The 25,736-nt window shown below is 53.9% G+C and overlaps 3 protein-coding genes across 12 annotated transcripts; 1 reads left to right on the plus strand and 2 right to left on the minus strand.

Annotated features, from left to right (window-relative positions):
• Positions 1 to 1,947: 1,947 nt before the first annotated feature.
• Positions 1,948 to 18,201, minus strand: SEPTIN12 (septin 12). Of its 9 annotated transcripts, none has more exons than XM_088017344.1 (13): positions 18,028 to 18,201; positions 16,979 to 17,711; positions 16,422 to 16,570; positions 13,924 to 15,830; positions 11,913 to 12,098; positions 8,433 to 8,558; positions 8,269 to 8,350; positions 6,554 to 6,691; positions 6,288 to 6,405; positions 6,104 to 6,199; positions 3,343 to 3,439; positions 2,427 to 2,478; positions 1,948 to 2,339 (listed from the first exon to the last, which is right to left on the minus strand). In XM_088017344.1, the coding sequence occupies exons 5-13, from the start codon at positions 12,073 to 12,075 to the stop codon at positions 2,132 to 2,134; spliced, it is 1,080 nt and encodes a 359-aa protein (XP_087873470.1). In that variant the 5' UTR covers positions 12,076 to 12,098; positions 13,924 to 15,830; positions 16,422 to 16,570; positions 16,979 to 17,711; positions 18,028 to 18,201; the 3' UTR covers positions 1,948 to 2,131. The 9 variants fall into 9 exon arrangements, with proteins under 9 accessions (XP_087873470.1, XP_087873469.1, XP_087873468.1 ...); XM_088017343.1 differs by having other exon boundaries at positions 16,979 to 17,922; XM_088017342.1 differs by having other exon boundaries at positions 16,979 to 17,925.
• Positions 18,105 to 18,933, plus strand: SMIM22 (small integral membrane protein 22). 2 transcript variants are annotated; one of them, XM_028117430.2, is made up of 4 exons: positions 18,105 to 18,185; positions 18,368 to 18,514; positions 18,600 to 18,685; positions 18,817 to 18,933. In XM_028117430.2, exons 2-4 carry the CDS (start codon positions 18,394 to 18,396, stop codon positions 18,856 to 18,858), a joined length of 249 nt encoding a protein of 82 aa, XP_027973231.1. In that variant the 5' UTR covers positions 18,105 to 18,185; positions 18,368 to 18,393; the 3' UTR covers positions 18,859 to 18,933. The 2 variants fall into 2 exon arrangements, with proteins under 2 accessions (XP_027973231.1, XP_027973230.1); XM_028117429.2 differs by having other exon boundaries at positions 18,600 to 18,933.
• Positions 18,934 to 19,262: 329 nt separating this feature from the next.
• Positions 19,263 to 25,634, minus strand: ROGDI (rogdi atypical leucine zipper). Its single transcript, XM_028117428.2, has 11 exons — positions 25,504 to 25,634; positions 25,361 to 25,432; positions 24,570 to 24,658; positions 24,287 to 24,341; positions 23,507 to 23,587; positions 22,594 to 22,689; positions 21,234 to 21,332; positions 20,771 to 20,884; positions 20,638 to 20,687; positions 20,397 to 20,523; positions 19,263 to 19,860 (listed from the first exon to the last, which is right to left on the minus strand). Exons 1-11 carry the CDS (start codon positions 25,546 to 25,548, stop codon positions 19,819 to 19,821), a joined length of 870 nt encoding a protein of 289 aa, XP_027973229.1. The 5' UTR covers positions 25,549 to 25,634; the 3' UTR covers positions 19,263 to 19,818.
• Positions 25,635 to 25,736: the final 102 nt, after the last annotated feature.

The raw sequence follows: 25,736 nt of genomic DNA on the forward strand, positions 1-25,736 counted from the left end.
GTGGACCCTTCGATTTTGACCCAGTGATACTGATTTCAGACTTCTGCCTTCCAGAACTGTGAGAGAATAAATGTGTGTTGTTCAAGCCTCCTGTTTGTGCTTCTTTGTTACAGCCACCATAGGGAACAGATTCTTGTGGTATGGATACCCCATGATTTAATTAGCTGCCCATTCCTGGTGGGCAGTGCACTGTTTTCTGTCTTTACTACACTGGGTGCCACCGGCAGTGGCTCTCAACTGGGGAGATTGTCTCCCAGGGGACATTGGGCAATGTTTAGAGACAGTTTTATGTGTTACAGCTGGAGGGCTGTGCTACTGGCATCTAGTGGTGGAGGCCCAGGGTTGAACATCCTATAATGTGTAGCTACAACACAGAATGACATGGCCTCAAATGTCAACAGTGCTGAAGTTGAGAAACTCTGGTCTATCCATTAGATCTGTTCCTAGAAATACAATTTTCTTTCTTCTTTCCTCCCTTCCCTTTTTCTTTCTCTTTCTTTTCTTTCTTTCTTTCTTTCTTTTTCTTTCTTTCTTTCTTTCTTTCTTTCTTTCTTTCTTTCTTTCTTTCTTTCTTTCTTTCTTTCTTTCTTTCTTTTTCTTTCTTTCTTTCTTTCTTTCTTTCTCTTTTTCTTTCTTTCTTTTTTTCTTTTTCTTTCTTTCTTTCTTTCTTTCTTTCTTTCTTTCTTTCTTTCTTTCTTTCTTTCTTTCTTTCTTCTTTCTTTCTTTCGCTTTCCTCTTCCTTCCTTCTTTCCTTCCTTCCTTCCTTCCTTCCTCCCTCCCTCCCTCTCTCCCTTTTCTCTTTCCTTCCTTCCTCTTTTTTATTTGCGGGGTGGGGGAGGGACAGAAGGAGCGGGAGAGACAGAATCCTCAAGCAGACTCCCCACTGAGCCTGGAGCCCAATGCAGGGCTCAATCCCAGGACCCTGAGATCATGACCTGAGCTGAAATCAAGAGGTGGATGTTTAACGGGATGAGCTGCCCGGTCGCCCTGAGAAATATAATTTCAAATACAATCTCTAAATACAATTGCTGAGCCTGAGGGTGTGTGTTGTTGACATTGCCATATTGTCTGGAGCTACTATTGACTTAAAGTATGTGCTCAGTCCCTATGTGGCAACATGCAGCCTCTGGGATGTTGGTGCAGATGGTGTGGGTCCCCACAGGCCCCGGGAGTTCCTCAAGCCTGGTTGGCAGGTTTGTGAATTGGTGGGGTCAACAGCTATGAGGCAGGTGCTCTAGGGTTCGTTCATTTAACAGCTGGGTCTTGAGCAGCTGTTATGTCCAGGATGAAGCTGATATATCTCTATCCTTACAGACCTCCCAGCCTGATAGGGAGACTGACCTGAAAACAAACCATGTGATACATACAGAGTGGGCAGCGAGGAATCACACTGGGGAAGTCAAAGAGGGCATCATGGAGGAGGCAACTTGTAGCTCCTGTGATGGTTAGTTTTATGTGTCAACTTACCTGGGCCAAGGGATGGCCAGACAGCTCTCAAGACATTATTTCTGGGTGCATCTGTGAGGGTGTCTCCAGAAGACATTAGCATTTGATTTGGTAGGCTGAGTAAAGATGCCCACTGTGGGTGGGCATCGCCCAACCTGTTGAGCGCTCTAAAAGAGCAAAAGGGCAGAGGAAGAATGGATTTCCTTTCCCTTCTTGAGCCGAGACAACAATCTTCTCTTCATGCTGGTCTTCCAGCGCAGGGCAAAGAGGAAGACAGCAAGGAGAGGCACAGAGTTTGGGGAAGATAGCCGAAAACGGGGACTTTTCAAGTGTTTATGACAGGGCCTGGCCCTGTGCCAGGAATGAGGGTTGGCAGCGGCGGCAGAGCCTGATTTGGAACTTGGCTCTGGTTCTGGGGCAGAAGGGGCTGGCTGTCCAAGTCACATGCTCCCAGGTCTTCAGGACCCCCGAGGGCCTGGGGTCTCACACTGTTATTTAAAAAAAAAAGAACCATACTTTTATTTGAGGATAACTCAAAGAAATCATTTACAGAATGCCTTTTGTTTTCAAAGCACAGCTTTTCATAAAAAGCAATGTCCACCTTTAATACATGCTCTAGTACATAGCTGTGTGTTGGGGTCTGCCAAGGACAGTGGGAGCCCCAAGGCCCCAGGTGCCCTGGTGCTCAGTACTCCTCATCATCTTTGGAGTCATCCTGGACCTGGTGGCGCACCTTTGAGGGCCGCGGGGTGGCTGGGGGGCCTGCAGGGGCCTGGGTCAGGTTAACCCAGCCAGGCCCACGAGGCAGCAGGTGGCTCTCATTGAGTCTGCAGACGCGGTAGTTCTCGTAGTGGACGTTGTGGGTGATGTCCTTCAGGTCTTGGAGGTGGGAGCTGGGAGATGGGCAGAGGTTCAGCCTAGGCCCCACCACAGCATCCCCCTGGGGTCCCTGCAGCCCCCTGGGCTCCCTGCATCCTCACCGGATGAGCAGGTCTCTCAGGAGGGGAAACTCACAGTGCGCCAAGTTCTCCACTGTAAGTAAGACAGGACACGGAGTGCTGGCCCTGCCCCGCTGTAAGTGTCCGCTGTATGCTCCCCAATATCCACCACAACCTTTCCCCCACATTTCGCACTGTCTTATCCCACTTCCCGCTCATTCATTCATTGATTTGTCCCCGGCATCTGGTACAGGCAGCTCCTACATATAGTTGAATCAGTGAATCCACTAATCATTTATTATTGTACACTTAATAATGACTACATTATTACATTACATTATATACCATATATACCATGTAAATTATATTCTTTTAGTAATTATATTGATAAATTGGAGGCTCAGGCCCTGGCTGGTCTGCCTTCACTTCCCAGTCTCCCCCACAAGGAGGCCTCCCTCTGCTTCCTTGGGTAGCCCTGTCTCCCACCCCACTTTCTCCCAGCCATCATTGTCTCATCAGCTCTATGGGGGCAAGAACCTTGCCAGTCCTGCTTTCATCGTACCCCCTCAGGAAACACATATAGTCTGCCTGGCACACAGTAGGCCCACAGTAAATTCTGATGAATGCCTAGGGTGTCTTCTGGGTGCTGGGCATTGTGCAAAGCAGTGGTCTGCCCTATCCAACCACCTTCCATGTGCAGATGTGCAGTTCATCTACTGCACAAAAGCAACTGGCTATGATGTTGATGTTCTCATGCCCATTTTACTGTGAGGAAACTGAGGCACAGAGAGTTGGGGAACTTACCCGAGGCCTCCCAGCTGCAAACAGGGACTTGATCCCAGGTCTGTCTGTTTCCTGACTCCTGGCCCCGTGATGGGTGCTGAGGGTGCCAAAGGCAGTTGGATGTGCCTGGCTTTTCACCCCGCTTCACTTGCTCCTGCAAAGTCCCTGCACTCACCTTCAATGACGCCCCACTTGGTCTTCCGGCCCAGGACACACCTCCCATTCACCAGGTGCTCTTGGTCAGCCCCGACTACAGCAAAGGGGATCCGGTCCTGCAGGAGGAGATGAAACAGAAGGGTTGGCCCTGTCTGGGAGGTGGGGAGAGAAGTCACTGAGGTGTGGTGGGAGAGGCACACTGTCCTCTGTAGAGAGAGAAAGTGGTAGGAAGAGCACAGAGATCTAAAGACATGGGGCAACTGGCTGGCTCAGTGGAGTGTGTGGACTCTTGATCTTGGGGTTGTGAGTTCGAGCCCCACGTTGGGTGTACAGATTACTTAAAAATAAAATCTTAAAAAAAAGTCACAGGATACACAGTCTCATCAATGGCTCAGTTTAGTCATCTGTAAAGTGGGAGTCAGAATGGCACACACACAGGGCTTTGTGAATGTTTGGGAAGGTTACCCAGGGTCACGTTAATAACATACTCTTGCCGATGGGCCTTCTCTTACCTGGGAAACAGGAACTGTGACCACCTTCATCGGTTATCATGAGGGTTAAAAGACACAGCTTCATAACCCAGGGCTTGGCAACCTACGGTAGGTGCACCGGATTGAGCCCGCACCTGTTTTCCCACATGGACCGTCTGTTGGCACACAGCCTGTGCCTTCATCTCAGACTCTGGTCAAGGCTGCTTCTGTGCTGCAACAGCAGACAGTGGTGACCGTGCAGGGACCACGTGGCCCGCAGAGTCTAACACCTTTACCATCATCTGGCCCTTTGCAAAAAAAAAAAAAGAAAAGAAAAAGAAAAAAAGTTTGCCAAGCCCTGTTGAAAATTCTAGTTGTTCGCTTGCTCATGGCCAGAAGTGGAGACTCGAATCCCTAAATGGCAAAAGTGCTGTCCGGCGGTGGGGGGGGGGGGGTTGTTTTTCATTTCTCCAAGAGTTAATTTGTGATGAGGAAACAACACGCAAGTTGTCTGTTGCACGCTTGTTACGTGCCAGCCCTCAGTGAACGCCCCATGTCTGGATGATTTACTGAGATGTCGAGTTTGTTCTCCTTGTACCCGGTTCTATTCGCAGGCTTTGGGACAGAAAGCAGAGGCAGTGGAGGTCGAGGCTCTCCGAGTGTTTCACAAGAAATCCTGTCTGTTACCCCAGCAGGGAGAGGAAAGAGGGAACGTGTGGAGACATTGGGTACCAGCTGGGAAGCAGGGCCTCCATGTCCAGCTGTGTGGTTTGTTCACTGCACAAAGACAACTGGACTTGAGGCTGGGTAGGGCCGCCACCGTGCAGGCTAGCAGGGTCCCCTGGGGAGGAAGTCAAGGCCTGGGGTTGGTGGACGATGAATCCCAGGCCTCACAGGGTCCTTCGCAGGATCCAGACAGACAGACATTGGATGCACCACGAGGACAGCACGGTGGGGGCTTGGTGTTGGAATTCACTTGATTTGGGGAAAAAGAAGACGCCATTTTTCCTCTCTCTCCTTTTTTGAAACAGCTTAGCTGGGATAGAATTCATGTGCCATAAAATTCACCCTCTTAAAGGTACCGTTCAGTGGCTTTAAAGGTACAGTTCACAAGACTGTGCCCCCATCCCCACCATCTAATTCCAGAGCATTTCACTGCCCCGAAATGAAACCCCACTCCTGTTAGCAGTCACTCCGCATTCCCCCTGACCCCAAGCCCCTGGCAACAACCACTAACCTACTTTCTGTCTCCATGGGATTTGCCTGGTGGGGACATTTCAGAACGGAATCATGTAATATTTAACCTTTTGTTGTCTAGCTCCTTTCACTTAGCGTCATGTTCTCCAGGCCCATCCGTGTGGTGGCAGGTTTTCTCTCCTTCTTAAGGCTGAAGAATATTCCATTGTGTGGACACACCATGCGTGTTTATCCCTTCATAAGTTAATATAAGACATATGCATTATTTCCCCTCTTTGACTATGGCAAATGTTTCCGCCAGGAACGTCCGTGTACACGCTTTTATGTGAACGTAGGTGTTCATTTTCTCTTGGGAGTGGATTGCTGCTGGGTACTCCGCTAACTTAGTGTTTAACCTTTGGAGGGACTGCCAGGTTGTTTTCCGTTTGACCTTCCCACCAGCAGTGTGCGCAAGTTCAACTTCGCCACATCCTCACCAGCACCCGGGATTGCCTGTCATTTTGATCGCAGCCATCCTAGGGGGTGTGAAGTGGCATCCGGTGGTTTCGATGTGCGTTTCCCTTATGACGGGTGATATCGAATCGACATCTTTTTGTGTGCGTATTGGCCATCTGTTCAAATTCTCTGGGGAAATGTCCCTTCAAAACCTTTGCCCCGGGGTGCCTGGGTGGCTCATTCGGTTGAGCGTCCGACTCTTGAGCTCAGCTCAGGTCTTGATCTCAGGGTCGTGAGTTCAAGCCCCGCACTGGGCTCCACACTGAGTGTGGAGCCAACATAAACAAACAAACAAAACCTTTGCCCGTTTCTAAATTGGTTATTTATCTTTTATTGTTGATTTGTAAGAGTTCTTTATATGTTTAGGATACAAGTCCCTATCAGAGATATCATTTGCAAGCATTTTCTCCCATTCTGTGAGTTGTTGATATGACCCATTTCTTGCTCACTTTTTTGAGTTTGTGGATGTTTGGAGATTCATACCTGCTAGGAGTATGTGAACTTCCCCCCTGCCCCGAGCTGTAGAGAGAGATGAATCTTCAGATGGGAAGGATGAGTGGAAAGAAAACCACCCAGCCTTGGTCACGCCAGCCTGCCCACCCCGTCATGGCCTCCTACCCGGATCTTGCTGTTGAGGATCCTGTCATTGATGTCCTCATCAAAGCATTTCTGCGGGTACACGTCGATGCAGTGAGTCCTCAGATTGTGCTGGATCTGGGGACACAGGTGACCACATCTCATCCTGTGCACTCTGCCTCCTCCTTGCCCCCACCGACCCCATCACCCTGGGCGCCCAGATTACCCTGCGTCTGAAGGTCTCTCGCTCCTCGATGGTCAGGCTGTCGGCCCGGGCAATCACAAGCACCACGTTCACGGTCCGGCATAGCCGCTGTAGGAACTCAATGTCCAGGGGCCGCAGGCTGCGGCAATGATGGTGGTGATGGCAGTGGTGAGTATGTGAGTGAGGGGGTGCCAGCCCACAGCCCACGCCAGGGGGCTCCTCCTCCTCCTCCTCCTGCTCCCTGCCCCGGGCAGGGGGTCCTACCCCAGCAGGCCCAGCCACCTCACCAGTGTCCGGTGGGCGGCACGAAGTATACACAGCAGTGCACCCGGGTGTCGGGGATGTGGCGCTGGCGGGTGATGAGGATCTCCTCCTGCAGGTACCGCTCATACTGTTCCTTGATGTAGCCTAGGATGGGGTCCCAGCTGGGGCAGGAGAGAGACCCGACCTCAGAGCCCCAGCCCTGGGAGCCCCACCCCATCCCCCCGCTAGGAAGACCAACCGCCCTGGTTTGCCCAGGAGACGGGACTTCCAGTCCTGCACAACCCAAGGCCCTTGGTTACCCAGCATCTTCCTCCTACTCCCCGGAATCATCTGAGAGGCCCCCTGCCATTCTCAAGCTGGGGCCTCAGCTTCCCTGTTCCTAAATGGGGACGAGAAGGGGTGTGGTTTTGAAAGAGATGAATTGTCCCAGCCTGGTTCAAACCACCGCGGACGCTCGCCCCATTGCCACAAGGATCTCCTGGGTCCTCTCCCTTCGTCCCTTCTGCCCCTGCCGGGTTATTGTCAACACGGCACCCCAAAAGATCCTTTTACAAACAGTAGTCAGGGCACATCCCTCTTCGGCTCAGCCTGCGGTGGCTGACAGGAAGCCAGAGTCCTTACGTTGCACTCCGCACACCGTCCCACTGCTGCTTCCTGCCTGTCCTCTCCTCCTCCTTTAACCACCCTTCACACGCCGCCAGCCACACCAGCCTTCCACCGACAAACCCACCTCGGGGCCTGCGCCCCGAGCCACTCTGCATTGCACACTCTCCCCCCGTGTGAGCACACGGCTCCTTCTCTCATCTCCTGGCAGTCCGCCCAAGTGTTCTCCTTATCCGGGAGGCCTTGCTTGACCACTCTGCTTAAAATCGCAACCCCCCGACAGCTCCCGACCCCTTTCATGCTCAGAAATGTCCTGCTTGGACGACAGAGTTGAGGTTCACCCTCTGTATAACTGATTTATTGTGCTCCTTGTCCCCCCCGCACCCCGCCCCATGACAATGTAAATTTCATGTAGACGAAGATGTTCATCTGTTTTGTTCACTGCCCTATCCCTGAGACTAGAACAGACCTTGCACACAGAACGTGCTCTATGAAGCACCGTGTGCAGGGCTGGCTCCCCGGGAGTGCAGACGGAGCAGTCCCGCAGCCTCCGCACTTTGGAGGGCCTGCACTTGGTTGAATGTTCTGTGGTGGTGGTTTTACAATTCTTCATACTTTTTTGAACAAGGGGACCCACATTTTCATCTCATTGGGTCCCACAAATTATGCAGATAGTCCTGATTTTGCGTGTGTATGTGTTACCAACCACTGTCACAGGGTTGGGCTCTCATCGAGAGCCTAGAATCACTCTGCAAGGTGGGTGTCCTCATTCCCAAGTGACAGAGAAGGAAACTGAGGCTTGGAGAGCTTCCATGAGCAGTTCCCAGGTTACATGGCTGGAAAGTGGTCTAACCCAGTGGTCCTGACTCTGGAGTGTGGGCTTCTAACCCTGCAATACCATAACCTTTATTGATCAATGACGTAACTGTGCCAGCCAGCAAGCTCTGACCTTTCCATACTTAACTCCCTTCAATCTTGGAGGGATGGTTGCACATACCCATTATACAGACGAACAAACTGAGACTCAACAATGCCACAGCTGGGTTAGGTTGCTTCAGGGCTGGGCTGTTTCCCCAAGGCCAGAGGGGCAGGGGGAGGGACCACCAGGGCTTGGCCCCCACTCCTGAGGACCCACCACTTGTCGTTGTTGATCTGGTCTCCAAAGCCGGGCGTATCAGTCACCGTCAGCTTGAGCTTCACGCCCTTCTCCTCGATGACTGTTGGGCAAGAGCAGAGTGGGGGGAGATTGGCCGGGGTGGGGTGGGGTGGGGGTAGGGGTGAGGGTGGGGGGCCAATCACCGTGAGTCACCGACTGCAGCTTCAGCGTCTGGGGTGTGGGCATCCCCAGGCCCGGTATGGTGGACTTCCACATCTTGGACTTGAAGAGGGTGTACACCATTGTGGACTTGCCCAGCCCGCTCTGCCCTGCGGGTAACCAGAGGACAGCAAAGGTGGTGGAAGTTTTAGGCAGTGCTTCTCAGGCTCTTAAATTGTTTTAGAAAGTGAACTGTTTTGTAAGCATAACATAAATACAGAGAAGTGGGTACTATCGTCAGGGTTCCCCTCAGTGCTTACCCCCCTTTTTATTGAGGCAAAACTCATATGATAAAAAATGAACCATTAGCCTTTTAAAGTGAACAATTCCCCCTGCTTGTTGTCTCTCTCTCCCCCTGACAAATAAATAAAAAAAAATAAATAAAGCGAACAGTTCAGTGGCATTTAGTACAGTCCCAGCGTTGTGCATCCATCACCTCCATCTAGCTCCTGTTAAAAACAAAACTGCACCCTGGGTCGCCTGGGGGGCTCAGTTGGTTAAGCGTCTGCCTTTGGCTCAGGTCATGATCCCAGGGTCCTGGGATCGAGTCCACATGGGGCTCCCTGCTCAGTGGGGAGTCTGCTTCTCCCTCTCCCTCTGCTGCTCCCTCTGCTTGTGTTCTCTCTTAAATAAATAAGTAAATAAATAAATAAAATCTTTAAAAAAACAACAACAAAAAAGAAAACCACAGGCCCAAAATGACATCACTTAGGCCAAGTCCCCAAAGGAAGGCTTAATATCTAACCTAATTGCAGTTCCCACCTCCCCCAAAATGGAGTCTTGACTGGTAGGTCAGGAATTTTCTGGTCAGTACCAATGAGGTAATGTCACATGGGCCTCTCTATCCCCCAAAGAGAGAGGAGGTAAACCGCCTAGGACACCTTCTTGTCTCCTAAGGGAAAACAGCCTTGCCTGGGACAATCCTCTTCTTTTGCTAATAACTTCCTTGCACGCCCTCCCCTCCCCACTTCTTTTTTTTTTTTTTTAAGATTTATTTATTTATTTGAGAGAGAGAGAATGAGAGAAAGAGAGAATACATGAGAGAGGGGAGGGTTAGAGGGAAAAGCAGGCTCCTCGCTGAGCAGAGAACCCGATGTGGGACTCGATCCCGGGACTCCAGGATCATGACCTGAGCCGAAGGCAGTCGCTTAACCAACTGAGCCACCCAGGCGCCCACCTCCCCACTTCTTATAAAAATCTTCCAACAACAACAACAACAACAACAACAACAACAACCACCACCACCACCACCACCCCAAAATCTTCCATGCTGCACAGCTCCTTGGAGCTCCACTCTATTTGTCAGATGGGATGCTGCCCGACTCATGAATCATGTAATAAAGCCAATTAGATCTTCAAATTGACTAGGTTGAATTTTTTTTTCATTTTTTATTTTAAGTAGGCTCCACACCCAGCATGGAATCTAATGCAAGGCTTGAGTTGAACTCATGACCTTGGGATCAAGACCTGAGCTGAGATCAAGAGTTGGACACTCAACCAGCTGAGCCACCGAGGCGCACCTGAATTTTGTTTTTTAACACTCAAAAACATTTGCATCGCCCCCCAAAGAAACCCCGCAGTCATCGGCAGTCCCGCCCCGTTCTCCCTCCACTGTCACCCCTGGCAACCACTGGGCTTCTTTCTGTCTCTGTGGGTTTACCTACTCTGGACATTTCCTATAAATGGAATCATGCAATATTCACCCTTTTGTGTCTGGCTGCTTCCCCTAAATATCCCCTTTTCAGGGTTCATCCATGTCATACCAGCTGTGGGTGCTTCCTTCTTTTTCATGGCTGAATAATGTTCCATCACAGGAACAGACCACTTTGTGTTTATCCATTCAATCATTTCATAAATTAAGCAGCCCATGGACACAGCACCAGGTCCAGAGATGGAACACATAGTTCCCCATAAGCCCAGTCACGCCCCATCTCAGTAGCTATTGGCCCCCAAACCCCGGGGACAGCCACTTACTTCCCCGACTTCTGGCAGCAGGGAGCAGCTCTGCCACCCTTGTCTTAGGGAAACACACACCCTGGGCTCTCCTGTCTGGCTCCTTTCACTTGACACTATTTGGTGAGATGCACCCAGACTGTCCATTCTCCCTGCTGTGGGGGCTTCTCAAACTGTGAACCCCACCTTGCAGGAGGGAACACCTTGTTTCACGATGCAGGACACATCTTTGTGTACATAACCGACATGGTCCTTAGGGATGTGCTGTCCTATCTGGGAGTCACACTTGACTCCTGCCAAGGGCGATACAGACAACCTGAGCTGTGCCACCAGTGGCAAATGCAAACCAGATTTTGCAGACTTGGGTGTGCCAGAAAGAATGCAAAAGTTCTCGTGGATCATTTTTTATGTGGATTACATGTCATGTCACAGAGTATTTTGGAATGGTCTGGGTTAAATAAAATAAATATTTAAAATTAATTTCTCCTGTTTCTCCTCACTTTTTTTTAAGATTTTTTTTAAAGATTTTATTTATTTATTTGACAGAGAGACAAAGTGAGAAAAGGAACACAAGAAGGGGGGAGTGAGAGAGGGAGAAGCAGGCTTCCCGCGGAGCAGGGAGCCCGATGTGGGGCTTGATCCCAGGACCCTGGGATCATGACCTGAGCTGAAGGCAGATGCTTAACGACTGAGCCACCCAGGCGCCCCTTCACTTTTTTAAAGGTGGCTACTGGAAATTTTTAAAATTACGTTATGTGGCTCACGCTATATTTCTACTGGACAGCACTGCCTTAGAATAATACTGTTCAGGAGCGCCTGGGTGGCTCAGTTGTTGAGCGTCTGCCTTCGGCTCAGGTCATGATCCCAGGGTCCTAGGATCAAGCCCCGCATCGGGCTCCTTGCTTCGCAGGAAGCCTGCTTCTCCCTCTCCCTCTCCCACTCCCCCTGCTTGTGTTCCCTCTCTCGCTGTGTCTCTGTCAAAAAATAAATAAAATCTTAAAAAAAAAAAGAGTAATACCCTTCATTGGTGCTACACAGTCTGATGTTTTATGTTCTGTTGGACCTAGTTTATTTTGTGCAAACTGTAGTTTTGGCCTACGAAATTAATTTTGCTTATATAAAAATGCAATTCCGGAGAACCTTCTGAAGGCCAGGCACTGTGCTAAACCGGATGAGGAAAGGAAGCAGAGAAGGGTCAGGGACTGTGCCCAAGGTCACACTCTGGTAGGTGTTAAGGGCTGGGACCAGGATCCGGGTCTAAGTGTTCACCACTTCCTGCCACAGCCTCCCCTTTCATTGTTCGGTTTGGGTTTGGCTGGGCCTCCATGGGTAATTTTTGTCTTTTAAGGCCTCAGTGTTTCCAGGTTTTCAACTATGTCACCTGGTGAGGGACTCTTATCAGGCCCATTTTACAGATGGGGAGACTGAGGCTCAGAGAGGTGAAGTGACATGCCCAGGTCCACAAGGTTGCATCCATTGGTCCGTCCTATGAGTCCAAGCCCCTCACTCACCCACCACCATGATGTTGAACTCAAACCCCATCTTCATGGCCTTGATCTTCAGCTGGTCCAGCATGGCTTCTATGCCCACGTAGCCAAGCATCTCGCAGGGTGGGGTCCTGGGGCTGGAGGGTCTTGATGAGCAGGGGGAGGGGGACCGCCTCATGGGGTCCATGGGGGCCAAGGGCACAGCAATGCCTGTCATCCGGGTGGGTGGAGAGAAGGGGGTCACTGGGGCTCCAGAGGGGGACCCCTGAATTCTCATTTCTGGGCTCTGGCTCATTTCTGCTGCCAGGCACTCCTGCACATTATACCCCGTAATCTACCCATCTTCCACGTCTCCACAGCTCAAGGGCCTTGGTGTGAGGTACTTGGAGGAGCTGTCTTTCAGGGGAGGCTGAACCCTTTCCCTGAGATGCACAAGCCCACGAATCTGTTCCTCTCCCCTTGCCCCAGCTTCTTTCCGCCCAGATGGGCCCCCGCCCACCCCCGCAGAATGTGGCCAGCCCCGCGAAGCCCGCCCAGGGTCTGGACCCATGGGGACAGAGAGAAAGGGAAAAGCAGCTTTTGTGTGCCACCTGATGGCCTTGGGTCTCTGAGGGAGCTTCAGGGGGCTGTCCAGTCCTGGCAGACCCTAGTGTGTGTGATGAGGGGGAGGGGACAGGGCGACAGTTAACTGAAGAATCTGAGCTCCACCCCTTTCCCCTCACGTGGGTGGGGTGGGGGTTCCTCTACAGGAGGGAGCTGAGGGCAGGGACAGGTAAGCTCCTCCAGGGTCCTTTCTGAACACTCCCCTAAATCCTTACAACGACCCTGGCCTAGTGTTATAGACAAGAACCCAGGGCCTCTGGGCAGTTCCCTTGCCCAGGGTCACCTAACTGGGCTAAGCGGGCTTCAGCCGGCCCCCCTGACTTCCAAATTCATATCCCTTAATCACTCTGCTAGAAGAAGCCAACCCGTGACCCATAGCTGGAAAGCAGAACATCTGTGTGTTCTCTTCGGGCTGTCCATTGCTGGTGCCACAGTGTTTTAAATTACCAGCACTGAAAAATCAAAAGATTGATTTAGGAAATATTCACCCGCACACTTTGTGCATAATGTTGCTCTGGGGGCCCTCTGGATGGTAGCTTGTTTAATAATCACCCCCGCGCTCCCTGCTTGGTGGGAGGCCTGCTTCTCCATCTCCCCCTCCCCCTGCTTGTGGTCCCTCTCTCACTGTCTCTCACTCTTTGTCAATTAAATGAATAAATAAGATCTTAAAAAAAAAAAATCATCCCAGCGCTTTGAAGCCACTGCCATTACTACCTCCAGTTTAGAGAGAGCCCGAGCCAGCCGCTCAAGGCCACCTAGTGAGGAAGCGGCAGGGTGGGATCTGAGTCCATGTGCTCACCCTCTAATGCTTCTCTCTCTCTCTTTTAAGATTTTATTTATTTGACAGAGAGAGACACAGCGAGAGAGGGAACACAAGCAGGGGAAGTGGGTGAGGGAGAAGCAGGCTTCCCACGGAGCAGGGAGCCCGATGCGGGGCTCGATCCCAGGACCCTGGGATCATGACCTGAGCCGAAGGCAGACGCTTAACAACTGAGCCACCCAGACACCCCTCTAACGCTTCTCTTGTTCACAGGAACATCTAGACTTTCAGTGTGTGTCAGAGAATGTAAGCTCTGGCGATTCTGGGCCCAGCCCACAGCTGATGAGCTGCCCTCTTTAGCTGGGCCATGAACTCTCCAATTTGCCATAGTCCTCACCCCTCCCTGACGTGTCCCTGATAAGATGTTTCTTTTCTTTTCTTTTTTTTAAAGATTTTATTTATTTGACAGAGAGCGAGGGAGCACAAACAGGGGGAACAGTAGAGGGAGAGGGAGAAGCAGGCTCCCCGCCAAGCAGGGAGCCTGATGCAGGGCTCGATCCCAGGACCCTGGGATCATGACCTGAGCCAAAGGCAGACGCTCAGCCATCTGAGCCACCCAGGCACCCCAAGATGTTTCTTATACCTAATCCATCTCACTCAGTTCTTTCTCACCTGTTTCCTGGCACGTAAGCAGTCCCCGGTCCCAGGTGTTGGCATTTTCTCTGAAAGCCCAGATAGTAAAGATGTTCAGCTTTGTGAGTCAAAACATCTCTATTGCACTTACCCTTCAGCCCTGCTGTCATAGCGAGAAAGCAGCCACGGACCGGTAAAGGGTGTGCTGTGTGCCCGTAAAACTATTTACAAAAGCAGGAGGTGGCTTGCTGACCCTGCTCTGCCCACAAGTCTGCCCCAATCCACTCACCTCCATTGTCCTGAGCCCCAGCTAGCCTTCTGTCCCTCCATACCCTTGCCCTCTGCTCCCCCACCTTCTACACATCTGACGGCAGAGGCTCAGCTGGGAGTGGGGCTGGGCAGGGCCTGTCCTGGAACGTGGTTTCATCTCCAACAGACAAATCTCTCAAGCCAAGAGTCCACAGCTCTTGCGGGATCTGGGAGACTGGCCTCTTCGTCAAAGCAAATGAGAACATTAGGTGTGATGACCAAACAGTACCGGGGACTTGTGGACTGGCCTTGAGCAGGAAGAGATTTGGCCTTTTGAAATGTCCCCTAAAGAAATAAGCTGCTCTGCAGAGAAAACATACCCCCCCCCACCCCGCCAAACCATCACATGTGAGTGGCAGTAGGATTCTGAACAATTGAGGGGTGGGAAGCAAGTCCCAGTGGGTGACCACTTGCATTGCAAGCAGGATGATCAGGTTTGCAGAAAGCAGCAGTCTTTTGCTGGGCGCTCTTGGCGATGTTGATTGGGAAAAGCCCGGCTTAAAATGATCTGAGCAGTGTGAGCCTGGCAGGTCAGCCCAAAGGTATACAAAGAACAGAAGACTGGAGGGAATCTCACCCACGATTTGGGTGAGTAATACACGGCTAACTAGTGTGAGTTTCTAGAGCACCTGATAAGGCTAAGTGAGTGTTAATGGGGATTATTCCACTCAGCTTAACCTGAGAAGGGGGATACTATGCATACACCAATTTTACAGAAGAGGATACTGAGGCAGAGAGGGTCAGGGATTGTGCCCCAAGGTCACACCCTGGTGGGTATTAAGGGCTGGGAGCAGAATCCGAGTCTGGGGAGTCTGACCCACCTGAAATATGTCCTGCCACAGCCTCCCATCATTGCTCTGCTTGGGTCTGGGGGGCTCTAATGGTGATTTTCATATTTTAACAGCTTGGAATGTCCCAGATTTTCCTTAATGAGAAGGTCTCACCTCCCCACCCCCACCATCAGAAGGTCTTACTTTCATAATGGGCATGAAAAACAAGAAACAATGCACCCAGGGGTCTAGATAGGAAGGCTAAGGGTCAGAGGGGAGAGGAGCAGACAGAGGGCTTCCTGCCCACCCAGCCAGGCCAAATGGTGGGGGGACAGGGGACACAGCTGGGGACCCCTATTCCTCTTTTTAAAACATTTTTTTTAAAGATGTTATTTATTTATTTGAGGGGGCAGGGGCAGAGGGAGAGAATCCCAAGTAGACTGCGCTTAGCACGGGGCCCGAAGCAGGGCGTGGAGCCTGCTTTGGGGCTCGATCTCACAACCCTGAGATCATGACCTGAGTTGAAATCAAGAGTCGAACGCTCAACCGACTGAGCTATCCAGGTGCCCCAGTGCTTCTCTCTTTTTTAAAATTGAGGTAAAGGGGTACCTGGCTGCCTTAGTCAGTAGAGTGTGCAACTCTTAGTCTTGGGGTTGTGAGTTCAAGCCCCATGCTGGGTGTAGAGCCTACTTAAAAATAAATAAGTAGGGGCACCTGGGTGGCTCAGTTGTTAAGCATCTGCCTTCGGCTCAGGTCATGATCCCAAGGTCCTGGGATCGAGCCCCGCATCGGGCTCCCTGCTTGGCAGGAAGCCTGCTTCTCCCTCTCCCACTCCACCTGCTGTGTTCCCTCTCTCGCTGTGTCTCTCTGTCAAATAAATAAATACAATCTTTAAGAAATAAAAAAATAAAATAAAAAAGTAAATAAGTAAAATTGAGGTAAAATTCACATAAAATTAACCATTATCCATTCTTTTTTTAAAAGATTTATGTATTAGAGAGAATGGGGTGGAAGAGGAGCAGAGGGAGAGAATCTTCAAGGAGATTCCCTGCTGAACATGGAGCCCAACTCAGGGCTCAATCCCAGGACCCCAAGATCATGACCTGAGCCAAAACCAAGAAGTCAGATGCTCAGTCGATTGAGCCACCCAGGCTCCCCCACCGTTATCCATTCTAAAGAGAGCAGATAAGTGGCAGATCTGAATTGAGTACATTCACAATGTTGTAATGCCACCCCTATCCTGTTCCAAGACATGTTCATCACCCCAAAGGAAATGCCATCAGCACTAAGCACTCACTCCCCTTCCCCCGCTTTCCCCAGTCCCTGGCTACCACTAACTACTTTGTCTCTATGGATTTGCCCGTTCTGGATGTTTCACAGAAACACAACTACACACTATGTAGCCTCTTGTGTCTGGCCTCTTTCACCGAGCACCATATTTTTGAGGTGCATCCATACCGTAGCAGGTGTTAGTACTTGATTCTTCTGTATGGCTGAATAATGTGCCACAGTATGGACAGATCGCATAGTGTTTATTCATCGGCTGAAGGACGCTTGGGCTGATTCCACCTTTTGTTTCCACCTTTTGGCTCTTGTGATCAGTGCCACTGTTGAACAATTGTGCACAAGTCTTTGAGAACCTGTTTTCAGTTTTCTTGGGTCTATACGTCGGGGTGCAATAGCTGGGTGTTTGATATCACCACGTGTGACTTTCTGAGGCACTACCTGATTGTTTTCCACAGGGGCTGCGTCCCCCGCCCCTCCTTTGGCAATAACACTCCAGTTGCTTCAAAACGACCCTGCCTCTGAGATCTCGGAATGGGACAGAGGGATTGTAGGGTATAAGAAGGGGACCCAGGAGACCCTAGAATATGCTGGTCAAGGGCTCTGGGATCTGAATGCCTGGGTCCCAGTTCTGCTTCTCTGCTCACTCTGGGTATGGCTGGCAGAATCATGGCTCCCAAAGATGTCTTCATCGTAATCCCTGGAACCTTGGAACAAATATTTTAACTTACCCAGCAAAAGGGACTTTGCAAACGTCATTAAGGATTCTGATGGTGAGATGATCCAATGTGATCCCAGGGGTCCTCGTGAGAGGGAGGCCAGGAGGGCCAGAGTCAGAGAAGACCAGGACGGAAGCAGAGACTGGGATGAACAAAGGAACGTGGGTGGCCACTAGAAGCTAGAAAAGGCAAGGAACGGACTGTCCCCTAGAGCCTTCAGAAGGAACACAGCCCTGCCGACCTGTTTTAGACTCTGACCTCCAGAACCGTAAGACAATAAATTTGGATTGTTTCAAGCCACTAAGTGTGTGGTGGTATGTTATAGCAGAAACGGGAAATGAGTGCATTAGGTGTGTGACTTGAGCTGGTTGCTAAACTTTTCAAGGCAGCACCTTTCATACCTGTAAGTGGGGAGAATGGTAAGAGCCACTTGAGGGTTGCCTCGAGGACACACCCGGTAGTGGATGTGTGGTGTTAGGTGTGGAGCCTCACACTAGCTGAGGCGTTCTCCCCTGCTAGACCACAAGTACCACAAGCACCACAAGCACCAGAAATTGTGTCCACCTGGCTCACGGCCGACCTCCGGTGCTGCGCAGTCTCTGGCCCCCGGTTGGGCCTGGACACGCCTGCGCTGAAGGCAGGGAGTGAGAGCTGCCTTTCTGGCCAGTATCGGGGCCCCAGGTCCCCAAGTTCCAGGGGAAGAGCTTGTTTGAGAGAGGATAATCATCTTCTCGTAAGGATTATCCTGAGGATTAGTAGAGCAAACAAGGATACAGAAGACTCCTAGTATAGTGCCCGGGAAATCCCACCTGCCCAGGAAAGGGAGGAATGGAAACCACGTTTCCCGCTCCTCCCTCCCACCTTCCCTTCCTACTGTCTTCTTCCCTCCCTCCTGTCTTCATTCATGAGGTCCACAGCAGCCCAGGGCACACTGTATTCCAGGCTGCTCGTCTGGTCTACTGAGAGAAAGGGAAAAATCCCCCTGTGAAGAGGCTTAGGGGGCTGTGGCTACCTCCCTGGGTCCCGCAGCACCTGCTGCTGTTGGGAGGCTGTAAGCACACCTGCTAGGGCACAGGCCCCGCCCTCCGAAGTCTGGCCACCCCCTGGGAAGGGTGGGACTGGTTGCCAAGGTGCAAGGGCCTCAGGTGGCAACTTCGCGGATCCGGAAGCAGGAAGTAGTTGGTGTTCTCCGGACCAGGAACCTGCCTGGCTGAGGGAGGTCGGAGGCTGGTGGGGGTCTGGGGGTGGGGGCGGAGCGGGAAGGGACAGGGCAGGGGCCGAGGGGTGGCGTGGGAGGGGGGCAGGGGCAGGGGCAGGGCGGGGGCTGGACTGCGGGAGGCCTGGATGCAGCCCAGCCCCAGAGAACAGGGTTCTGAGGCAGCCCCTGGGGGGCTGGGGCAGGTGGCACTCAGAGGCCTCGAGCTGAGATGGACTTGGCGGAAGAGCTGGAGACCACAGCCCAGGAAGTGCTGGGGAAACTGAGGAGTGGTGAGCCGTTCCAGTCCAACTGGGACACTGCTGCCTTCATCATCTTCCTCATTTTCCTCGGTGAGTGTGGCCTTGGCCCCTGGCCCCTCTTGACCTGTCCTGGACCTGGCCAAGTGCCATATCTGGACACCCGTCCCACCCCCAGGCACCGTGCTGCTCCTGATGTTGCTCGTTTGTACCCACTGCTGCTGCCACAGCTCCTGCAGCCGCCGCGCCTCCAGACCCCAGAAGGTGAGCCCCACTGGCCCCCGGGTCTGGGCAGGCGCCAGGGGCAGCCTGGAACTGCCCTGGGGAGAGGAGGGTGTTGGGCCTCCTGTGGAGAGGGGCCGGCAGGGCACACACGAGTGAAGCCTCTCTTGCAGGTACACCCCAGGGGAGTGGATAACTTGGCCTTGGAACCTTAACATGGCAAGCCCACCAGCCCCCACCCCGTCCGTGTGTCCTGCTGGGCAACAGTAACAAAGCCTCGTTTGCCCAGAGCCTGCGTCTGGAGTGTGTTCCAAGCTTCCCGTCAGGGGTGGGCAGTGTGGGCACTCACTGCTTTCTCCGGAAGCCCACCTACTCCCTCACAGCTCCAGGTCACACAGCAGCTGCTGACAGGAGGCGAAGCTGGGCTCCAACTCAGGGGCCCCAACGCCCAGGCCGAAACCTTGTCCCCAGCCCACTCAGTCCCCTGGCGGCCTGGAGGACCCCCTCAAAGGTGGGACAGGGAGGCCAGGGGCTCCATCATTGGGTACCCCACCCAGGTCCTGACTATCTGGGATCCCCAGCCTGGTCCTCACTCAGACAGACAGACAGATGCTCCAGGTAAAGTCAGATGATCTTTATTTCCTGGAGGCCTTGTGAGGGACATGGAGCAGACGCATTCAAGGGTATCACAGCTGGTGGTGGATGGCTTTCTGTCTGCCCTCCTGACTCACAGCTTAGGGCCACCACCCACTCCTCACCTTCCACTGGAGGGGGGCGTGCCGCTGCTCGTACCATCCTGGGGCAGCTCAGAAGGCAGAAAAAGGAGGGGGAAGGAGGGCCCCTGGGCCTGGTGCCACCCTGGGTCCAAAGGTTCCCGCTGTGCAGGGAGGGCAGGGTTTGGAATGTGGGCCACCTCTGGGCTCTGCCTTCCTGGCCGCCCCCCGTCCCACCTTCCTGACCACCCCCTACGAAATGAAAAGCAAGCCAGCATCCCTGTCTCTCAGTGGTTCCAGTGTTCATTTCCATCTGTGCAAATGTGATGGGCAGGATGGGATGAAGAGGAAAATAAATAATAGCCCAGGCTGCCCGGTTCTGGCTCTGGCCAGCATTCTTGGGGGGATGGGTGAGGGGGACAAGGGCCATTTCCCTGGGGGTCAGGCTCTTGGGTGCTCTGCTCAGAAAGGCCTGTAGCTCCAGTAGCTGGAGAACACGGAGATCTGGGGAGGGAGAGAGGTGGGGGGACATGGTGAGTGGAGGTGTTAGGGGGTTTCACCCCTACTGAACCCTCTGACCCCCGTGAGATTTCAAGGATTCAAGGGCAATGTGTCGGGGAGAGGGTATTGTTGCTCAGCCACACTGTGGCCCATCTGCCTGGGGTGTGTGGAAGGTACAAAGGACCTTAAGATTTGGGGGTGCTGGGCGCCTGGGTGGCTCAGATGGTTGGGCGTCTGCCTTCGGCTCAGGTCATGATCCCAGGGTCCTGGGATCGAGTCCCGCATCGGGCTCCCTGCTCCTTGGGAGCCTGCTTCTCCCTCTGCTTCTCTCTCTCTCTCTCTCTCCCTTTCTCTCTTCTCCTCTGTCTCTCATGAATAAATAAATAAAATCTTTAAAAAAAAATATTTGGGGGTGCTTTGGAGGTGTGACAAGATTCCTTGGAATCCCTCCAAAATGAGAAGGCTTAGCAGCCTGCTATGCGGCTGGCCCCAACTGTCTGAGAGCGGCCCGCCCCGCCCCCACAGTCCCCACACCCCACCTTATCCTTGAGCTGCTGGCAGAGCTGCAGGGACACAGTGAAGAAGACGAGGGCGTCGTTGAGCCATGGGATCACACACTCCACCTTGTGCACGTGGCTCACCTCCAGGCGCTGGGAGCCCCACTCACTGGGGAGAGGAGGAGGGTCCCTGGGGGTGGCCTGACCAGCCCGGCCCCCCCAGCCCCCAAAGTGCAGAAAGTTGGGGCGGGCAGGGTGATCCAGGCCCCCCCCACCTACTTACAACATGGCCCCAGGGCTGTGGAGCACGGCGCCTCCAGCTGGGCGGAAGTTCTAAGTAGAAGAGCACCAGACCCAGTCAGGCCCAAGAGGCTGCAAGGCACTTGGGGGTGGGGGGCGAGTGGGGTCCCCCTCACCTTGGTGGAATTGGGCTGCAGGGCATGCAGCTGGTAGACGGTGAGGCAGAGTTTGTTGAGGTTGATGTAGACGTTGACAAGCAAGTCGGAGGGCAGGGCAGGGGCAAACATCCGCTGGGGACGAGGACCGGGCAAGCAGGTGGGGTGAGGGGCCAGGCAGAACCGCCTGGGGGACCCCATTCCCCAGCCTATAGACTGGGGCTTCCAGACTCTTCCCGGTGCTCCCGGTAGCTTCCTGCACCAGGCTTGGGAACCACTGACCCAGACCAGGGGTATCTGGGGGATGCAAGATGGAAGCCGAGGACCTTATCCCAGAAAACTGTGGCATAGGCCTAGACCTCCAACTGACAACAGTTTGGGGTTTCCAGGACCCCGTTACAGCCCTGTGTCCCTCCCAGGGGGCAAGCTGGGCTCCTCAGCGGCATTCCCTCTCCTGGAGCAGGGGCTGCCCTAAGACACTAACCGTGAGGCCACTGGCAGCGATCTCAGGCAGAGTAAGGGTGGCCGGGGTGGTGAGGCGGTTGCGGGCTCTGGTCAGCTGCAGCATCACAGCATCCATCAGCTGTGGGGAGGGGGCCTGTCATAGCTGCTGTGAGGGCAGCCCCCGCCCTCCTGCATAGGGACTGACCAAGTCATGGTAGCTCCCAGCTCCTGCCCCCGGGAGTCACACTCTCAAGGCCTGAACCCCTACAGTGTGGGGCTTGTTAAAGGTGCAGGTATTTGGGCTCTAGCTGCGGGTGGGGGACTGGACGTCTGCACTGTTGACCATCCATCCGGGAGGTTCTATTGCATGGGATCCTGGGTGCTGGTCCAATGGGGAATGGAAGATGGAAGATCCCTGGAGTTAGTCCCAAAGGCATGAGGGCTTTGTGGATGGGGGTGCAGGCAATGAAGGAGCTTAGAGGAAGGGGCCTTAATCCCGGTTGGGTGCAAGGAGCCAGAGAAGGCTTCCTGGAGGAGGTGATAGGATGGGTAAGTTGAGGTCTTAAGGTGGGCACCAGACCGTTTTCAAAGGTGAAGCTCCAGAGAGGTAAGGTCACATAGCTAGTGAACAGTGGAACCATCTGGAACTCATCGTTTTCCTTTGCCACGGACCAAAGCTCTGGCCTGAACTCCCCAGAGCCCCAATTTCCACTGCTTCAGATGTTGCGATGGGGGTGGGGGTGACCTGGCTTCTAAGAAAGGGAAATTTTGGGTGGAGGCATGGGGGCTGCACTGCCTACACCCAGGGTGGTCACAGTTCCGGGAGGGACTTTAGTCCATCTAGTTCTAAGTTTTCATATGAGGACTCAGAGGTCCAGAGAGGGTAGGTGAATCACCTAAAGATACACAGCAAGTCAGGGACAGAGCTAAAGCACGAGTTTGGGGCATACAAGAGCAGCTCTTCCCTCCACACCATGTGAAGTCACTTTGCAAATCACAAGGGTTTCCCTATGGCTAGTAGTGCTGTTAGCAGCTGCTCTTCACGGAGCATGTGCCAGGGGCTGCTCCACCTGCATCATCACAACCGCTAGTGGTGACACCATGGTCCCATTTTATAGGTGAGGCTACTGAGGCACAGAACAGCTAAGAAAGTGACCTGGGGTTGCACGGCTTACAGTGGAGGCCCTGGGATCAGAACCCAGGTCTGAGTCTGGAACCTGGGCTGTGAATCATTTGACTGTGTCTGCATGGATATGTGCACACCGAGAGGTGATGGGTCCACCATCAGCTGCACCTGAGGATGTGGGGGCAGAGCTCTCCAGGGGCCTGGTCAGGGGTCAGGGCCAGGGACAGGGACAGGCATAGGGATCCTGCTGCTTCTGTTCCTGTAGGCAGCTCACCTTGAGGACCTCTGCTCCTGTCCTGAACTGGTAACTTTCATCCCGGTTGGCAAGGAGGTAAATGGCCTGGCTTACGTGGTTCCTGGCATCCTGGATCTGAAAAAAATGTCCACTGAGAGGTCAGTGGGCTGGGCCTCAGGAGGAAGAGATGCCAACTTCAGAGAAGCCACAGTCTCCAGGACCCCAGATGACGGGCCCTCACCCCGAGGTACTGCCTGCCCGACCCTTCCCCGCCAGCTGTCCTTTCTGTGCCCCCCGAAGGCAGGCCCTGACTGGGTGTTGGGCACATGGCACAGACTCTGGAAGGCCTGCCATCGCACAGCTCACCTTCTAAAGAAGGACAGATGGTAGCAGAGCAAAGGCACAAGATAACAACACACTGAGTGACTTGCACAAGGACAAGAGGGTGACTCTGCAGGATGGGGGAGGAGGAGCCTCTTTAGCTGGAGGTCAAGGGAGGCCCCAGGGAAATGCCTCTTGGGCATCACCCAAGTGATGAGAAAAGCAGCAAGAGAGGGCCCCAGGCAGAGCGAGGAGCATGGGCGAAGGCCCTGAGGTGGAGGAGCAGGGGTCCAATCACACAGGAGCTGGTAGGGAGCATGGACTTTGTCCCAGGAGCCAGTGGAAGCCCCTGGAGGCTCTGGGAAGGGGAGTTTCTTGTTCAAGAGGATCCCTGTGGTTCCCACTGGGGCCCAGGGGCCTATAGACAGAATAGGTTCTCACCTCCCTCCAGGCAAGCCTCTGGAGCCCCAGGCACTGCCTGCGCCAGCTTTGCTGCTAGGAAACACCCTCCCAGGCTTGCTGCAGCCTTAAGTCCCCCATGGCCACCCCAGGAGGCCTCAGTGCTGCTCAGGCCTGCCGCTGCCTGCCTGAGCTTGTGGCTTGAGCCCTGGCAGGGGAAGGGCCCAATTACCTGCTGCAGCTTCCACTGCTTGTCCTCTCGGAAGGCGAAGTGCAGCAGCTGGTTGTTCCGCGGTATCTTCAGGTTCACGTCCTGACAGGCAAGAGTGTATAAGCAGGAGGACCGCCCTCCTGCTTTTGGCCACTCTGAGACCTTGAGCAGGGGGCAGACACGGCGTGTGTGTGGCGGCTCAGGCCCCAGTCATTCCACAGGGCAGAAAGTCTCCCAGAACCCTGGCCATTTGGGGTGTGAACAGGGAGGTCAGTTCCCGTGAAACAGGAACTCAGGCCCAAGAGGAACCACAAAGAAACAAAAGGGAAAAGAGAAAGGGGAAGGTGGCCTCAGCTGGGAGGAGGTGTGACTGTGGGCAGAAAGGGAGCATGGATACAGGCCAATGCACTGAACACCTACTACTGGAGGAAAGGCACCTTCCCCCACATCCTGGGGCCTGGCACAGACGGAGCTCAGATGTTGGCTGATTCCACTTTGAATTGGGGCCAGCCTGATCCCTCCATTGCCCACGCTTCACTGGGCCCAGACTCAGGGCCAGGCCGTGTGCAAAGCATCCCCCTTCCTGCACCTCTCACTGAAGCCACACACCAATTCCAGAGGAGGTTTGGCAGGGTGGGTTGTTACTTCACAAATGAGGAAACTGAGGCCCAGAGAGGTCAAGGATCCTGCCCAGGGTCACAGAGCCAACTGTTAAAGGCAAAGCTCAGCAGGAGGCCCCCACACTCTTCCCCACTGGATCCTTCAGCAGCAGGGAAAGGGAAGAGGGGCTGGGGGACTCACCGCCTGGCTCAGCGCGTCCCCTTGCAGAGTCAGCACGCCCTTCACCTGGTCTGTGCTGCAACACGCGGGGGTCAGAGCAGTGCCTGCGGCTGCCCTTTTCCACCACCTAGCCCTCCCAGCAGGTTGCCCTGGCTGTCACAGGATGGTCCAGGCTGTCCCACAGCACACCCTCTGGATGTTGGGGCTGAAATCAGTCTGCATGGCAGGGCCTTGGCTGTGCAGTATCCCAGGTGTCCCCCTTCCAAACAGTCCATCCCTCTTGTTTCTGCTCAGCCCGGCTCACCTACAGCTGCCAAGGATGAAGTTCTCCTGCTTGGCAGGCCCCTCGGTGCCCGTACCAGAGCATGGCAGAGTGAAGCGGAGCGAGGCCTCCTGGAGGGGCAGAGGGCAGTGGAGTAAAGTTCACCCAATCCAGCTCACCACTCCTTCCAGAAGCCCCATTCCTGGGTTGGCCAGGGGAGGGACAAAGTGGGCTCCTCTCAAGCCTCCAGGGCACCTTCCCATTTCTCTGGCCCCTCCCCCACCACCTGAGTTTCAGGTCCTACCAGAGTGGATAGCTGTTTCTTCCACATTCCCTGGACGCCTACCTCATGCCCAACTCAGGGATATTGGTTAAGATGCTTGAGTGTGGGGAGCAGAGTCAGGGAATGACGGTACTCATGGTAACTCGAAATTCTGGCCATAGCAGGCAATGCCTAGACATTTTTGTGAATTGACTTATGTTCACAACAGCCCCGTGAGGCCGGTACTGCAATCTCGTTCTTGCGATAGGGAGGCCTCATGAGGTTGAGTACGATGCTGGAGACCTTGAGATCAAGCTTCAAAGGAAGCATTCCATGACCCCAACCCCGACCCCCCTAAGCCGGGGGCTCATTCCAGGCCCAGCCCAGCACTCTCACACAGCTGCTTGTGATTAAGTGGGCAATCATGTAGTGGTGCCCCGACTGGACGCCAAGTCCACTAGGGTAGGGCCTGGTCTGCACAACGCGCGTCGCGTCCACAGCAGGCGCTCGGAAGACAGGAGCGGTGGCCCGGGAAGGAGCCGCAGCGGGGTCGGCCCGCCAGAAGCCTTACCTTGAGGATGTCCTGCAGCTGCCTGAGCACGGCGTGCACCTCGTCGTGCAGCAGCCAGCGGAACTCCTCCTCCTGCGGGGACAGGCCGGACGTCAGTCGCCCGGACCCGCCATCCCCCGCCCCACCCCGCCCGCGCGCCTCACCAGCACTGCTCGCTCCGCCGCCGTCGCTGCCATCGCGGTCGCCATCGCCGCCGCTCAGCAACGGTCACCGGCCCGCAGTCCGCTTCAGGCTCGGTCCACCGGCCGTCAGTGCGCCCGCGGCGCCCGGGCCCACCCCCGCCGCCGATTGGCTGCGCGCGCTCCCGCCCCGCTCTCGGGCCCCCTCCCCCGCCTCCGACCGGCCGAGCGGGCGCTCCAAATCGAGGCTGGCGGCT

The sequence above is a fragment of the Eumetopias jubatus genome, unplaced genomic scaffold (assembly GCF_037043125.1).
Source record: "Eumetopias jubatus isolate StellerSeaLion01/CBP00866 unplaced genomic scaffold, mEumJub1_p1.0 scaffold_12, whole genome shotgun sequence".
NCBI lineage: Eukaryota > Metazoa > Chordata > Mammalia > Carnivora > Otariidae > Eumetopias > Eumetopias jubatus.

What these genes read in the sequence shown, in the direction of transcription:
- SEPTIN12 (XM_028117418.2), bottom strand. Translation starts at nt 12,105, where the DNA reads ATGACAGGCATTGCTGTGCCCTTGGCCCCCATGGACCCCATGAGGCGG. An exon ending in GAGAGACCTTCAGACGCAGG is followed by an intron (nt 6,200 to 6,287) that starts GTAATCTGGGCG and finishes CTGTGTCCCCAG; the next exon opens with ATCCAGCACAATCTGAGGAC. An exon ending in CTGAGAGACCTGCTCATCCG is followed by an intron (nt 2,340 to 2,426) that starts GTGAGGATGCAG and finishes CCCATCTCCCAG; the next exon opens with CTCCCACCTCCAAGACCTGA.
- SMIM22 (XM_028117429.2), top strand. Translation starts at nt 18,394, where the DNA reads ATGGACTTGGCGGAAGAGCTGGAGACCACAGCCCAGGAAGTGCTGGGG. An exon ending in CATCTTCCTCATTTTCCTCG is followed by an intron (nt 18,515 to 18,599) that starts GTGAGTGTGGCC and finishes TCCCACCCCCAG; the next exon opens with GCACCGTGCTGCTCCTGATG.
- ROGDI (XM_028117428.2), bottom strand. Translation starts at nt 25,548, where the DNA reads ATGGCGACCGCGATGGCAGCGACGGCGGCGGAGCGAGCAGTGCTG. An exon ending in GGGACGCGCTGAGCCAGGCG is followed by an intron (nt 23,588 to 24,286) that starts GTGAGTCCCCCA and finishes CTTGCCTGTCAG; the next exon opens with GACGTGAACCTGAAGATACC. An exon ending in AGCAGTGGAAGCTGCAGCAG is followed by an intron (nt 22,690 to 23,506) that starts GTAATTGGGCCC and finishes CATTTTTTTCAG; the next exon opens with ATCCAGGATGCCAGGAACCA.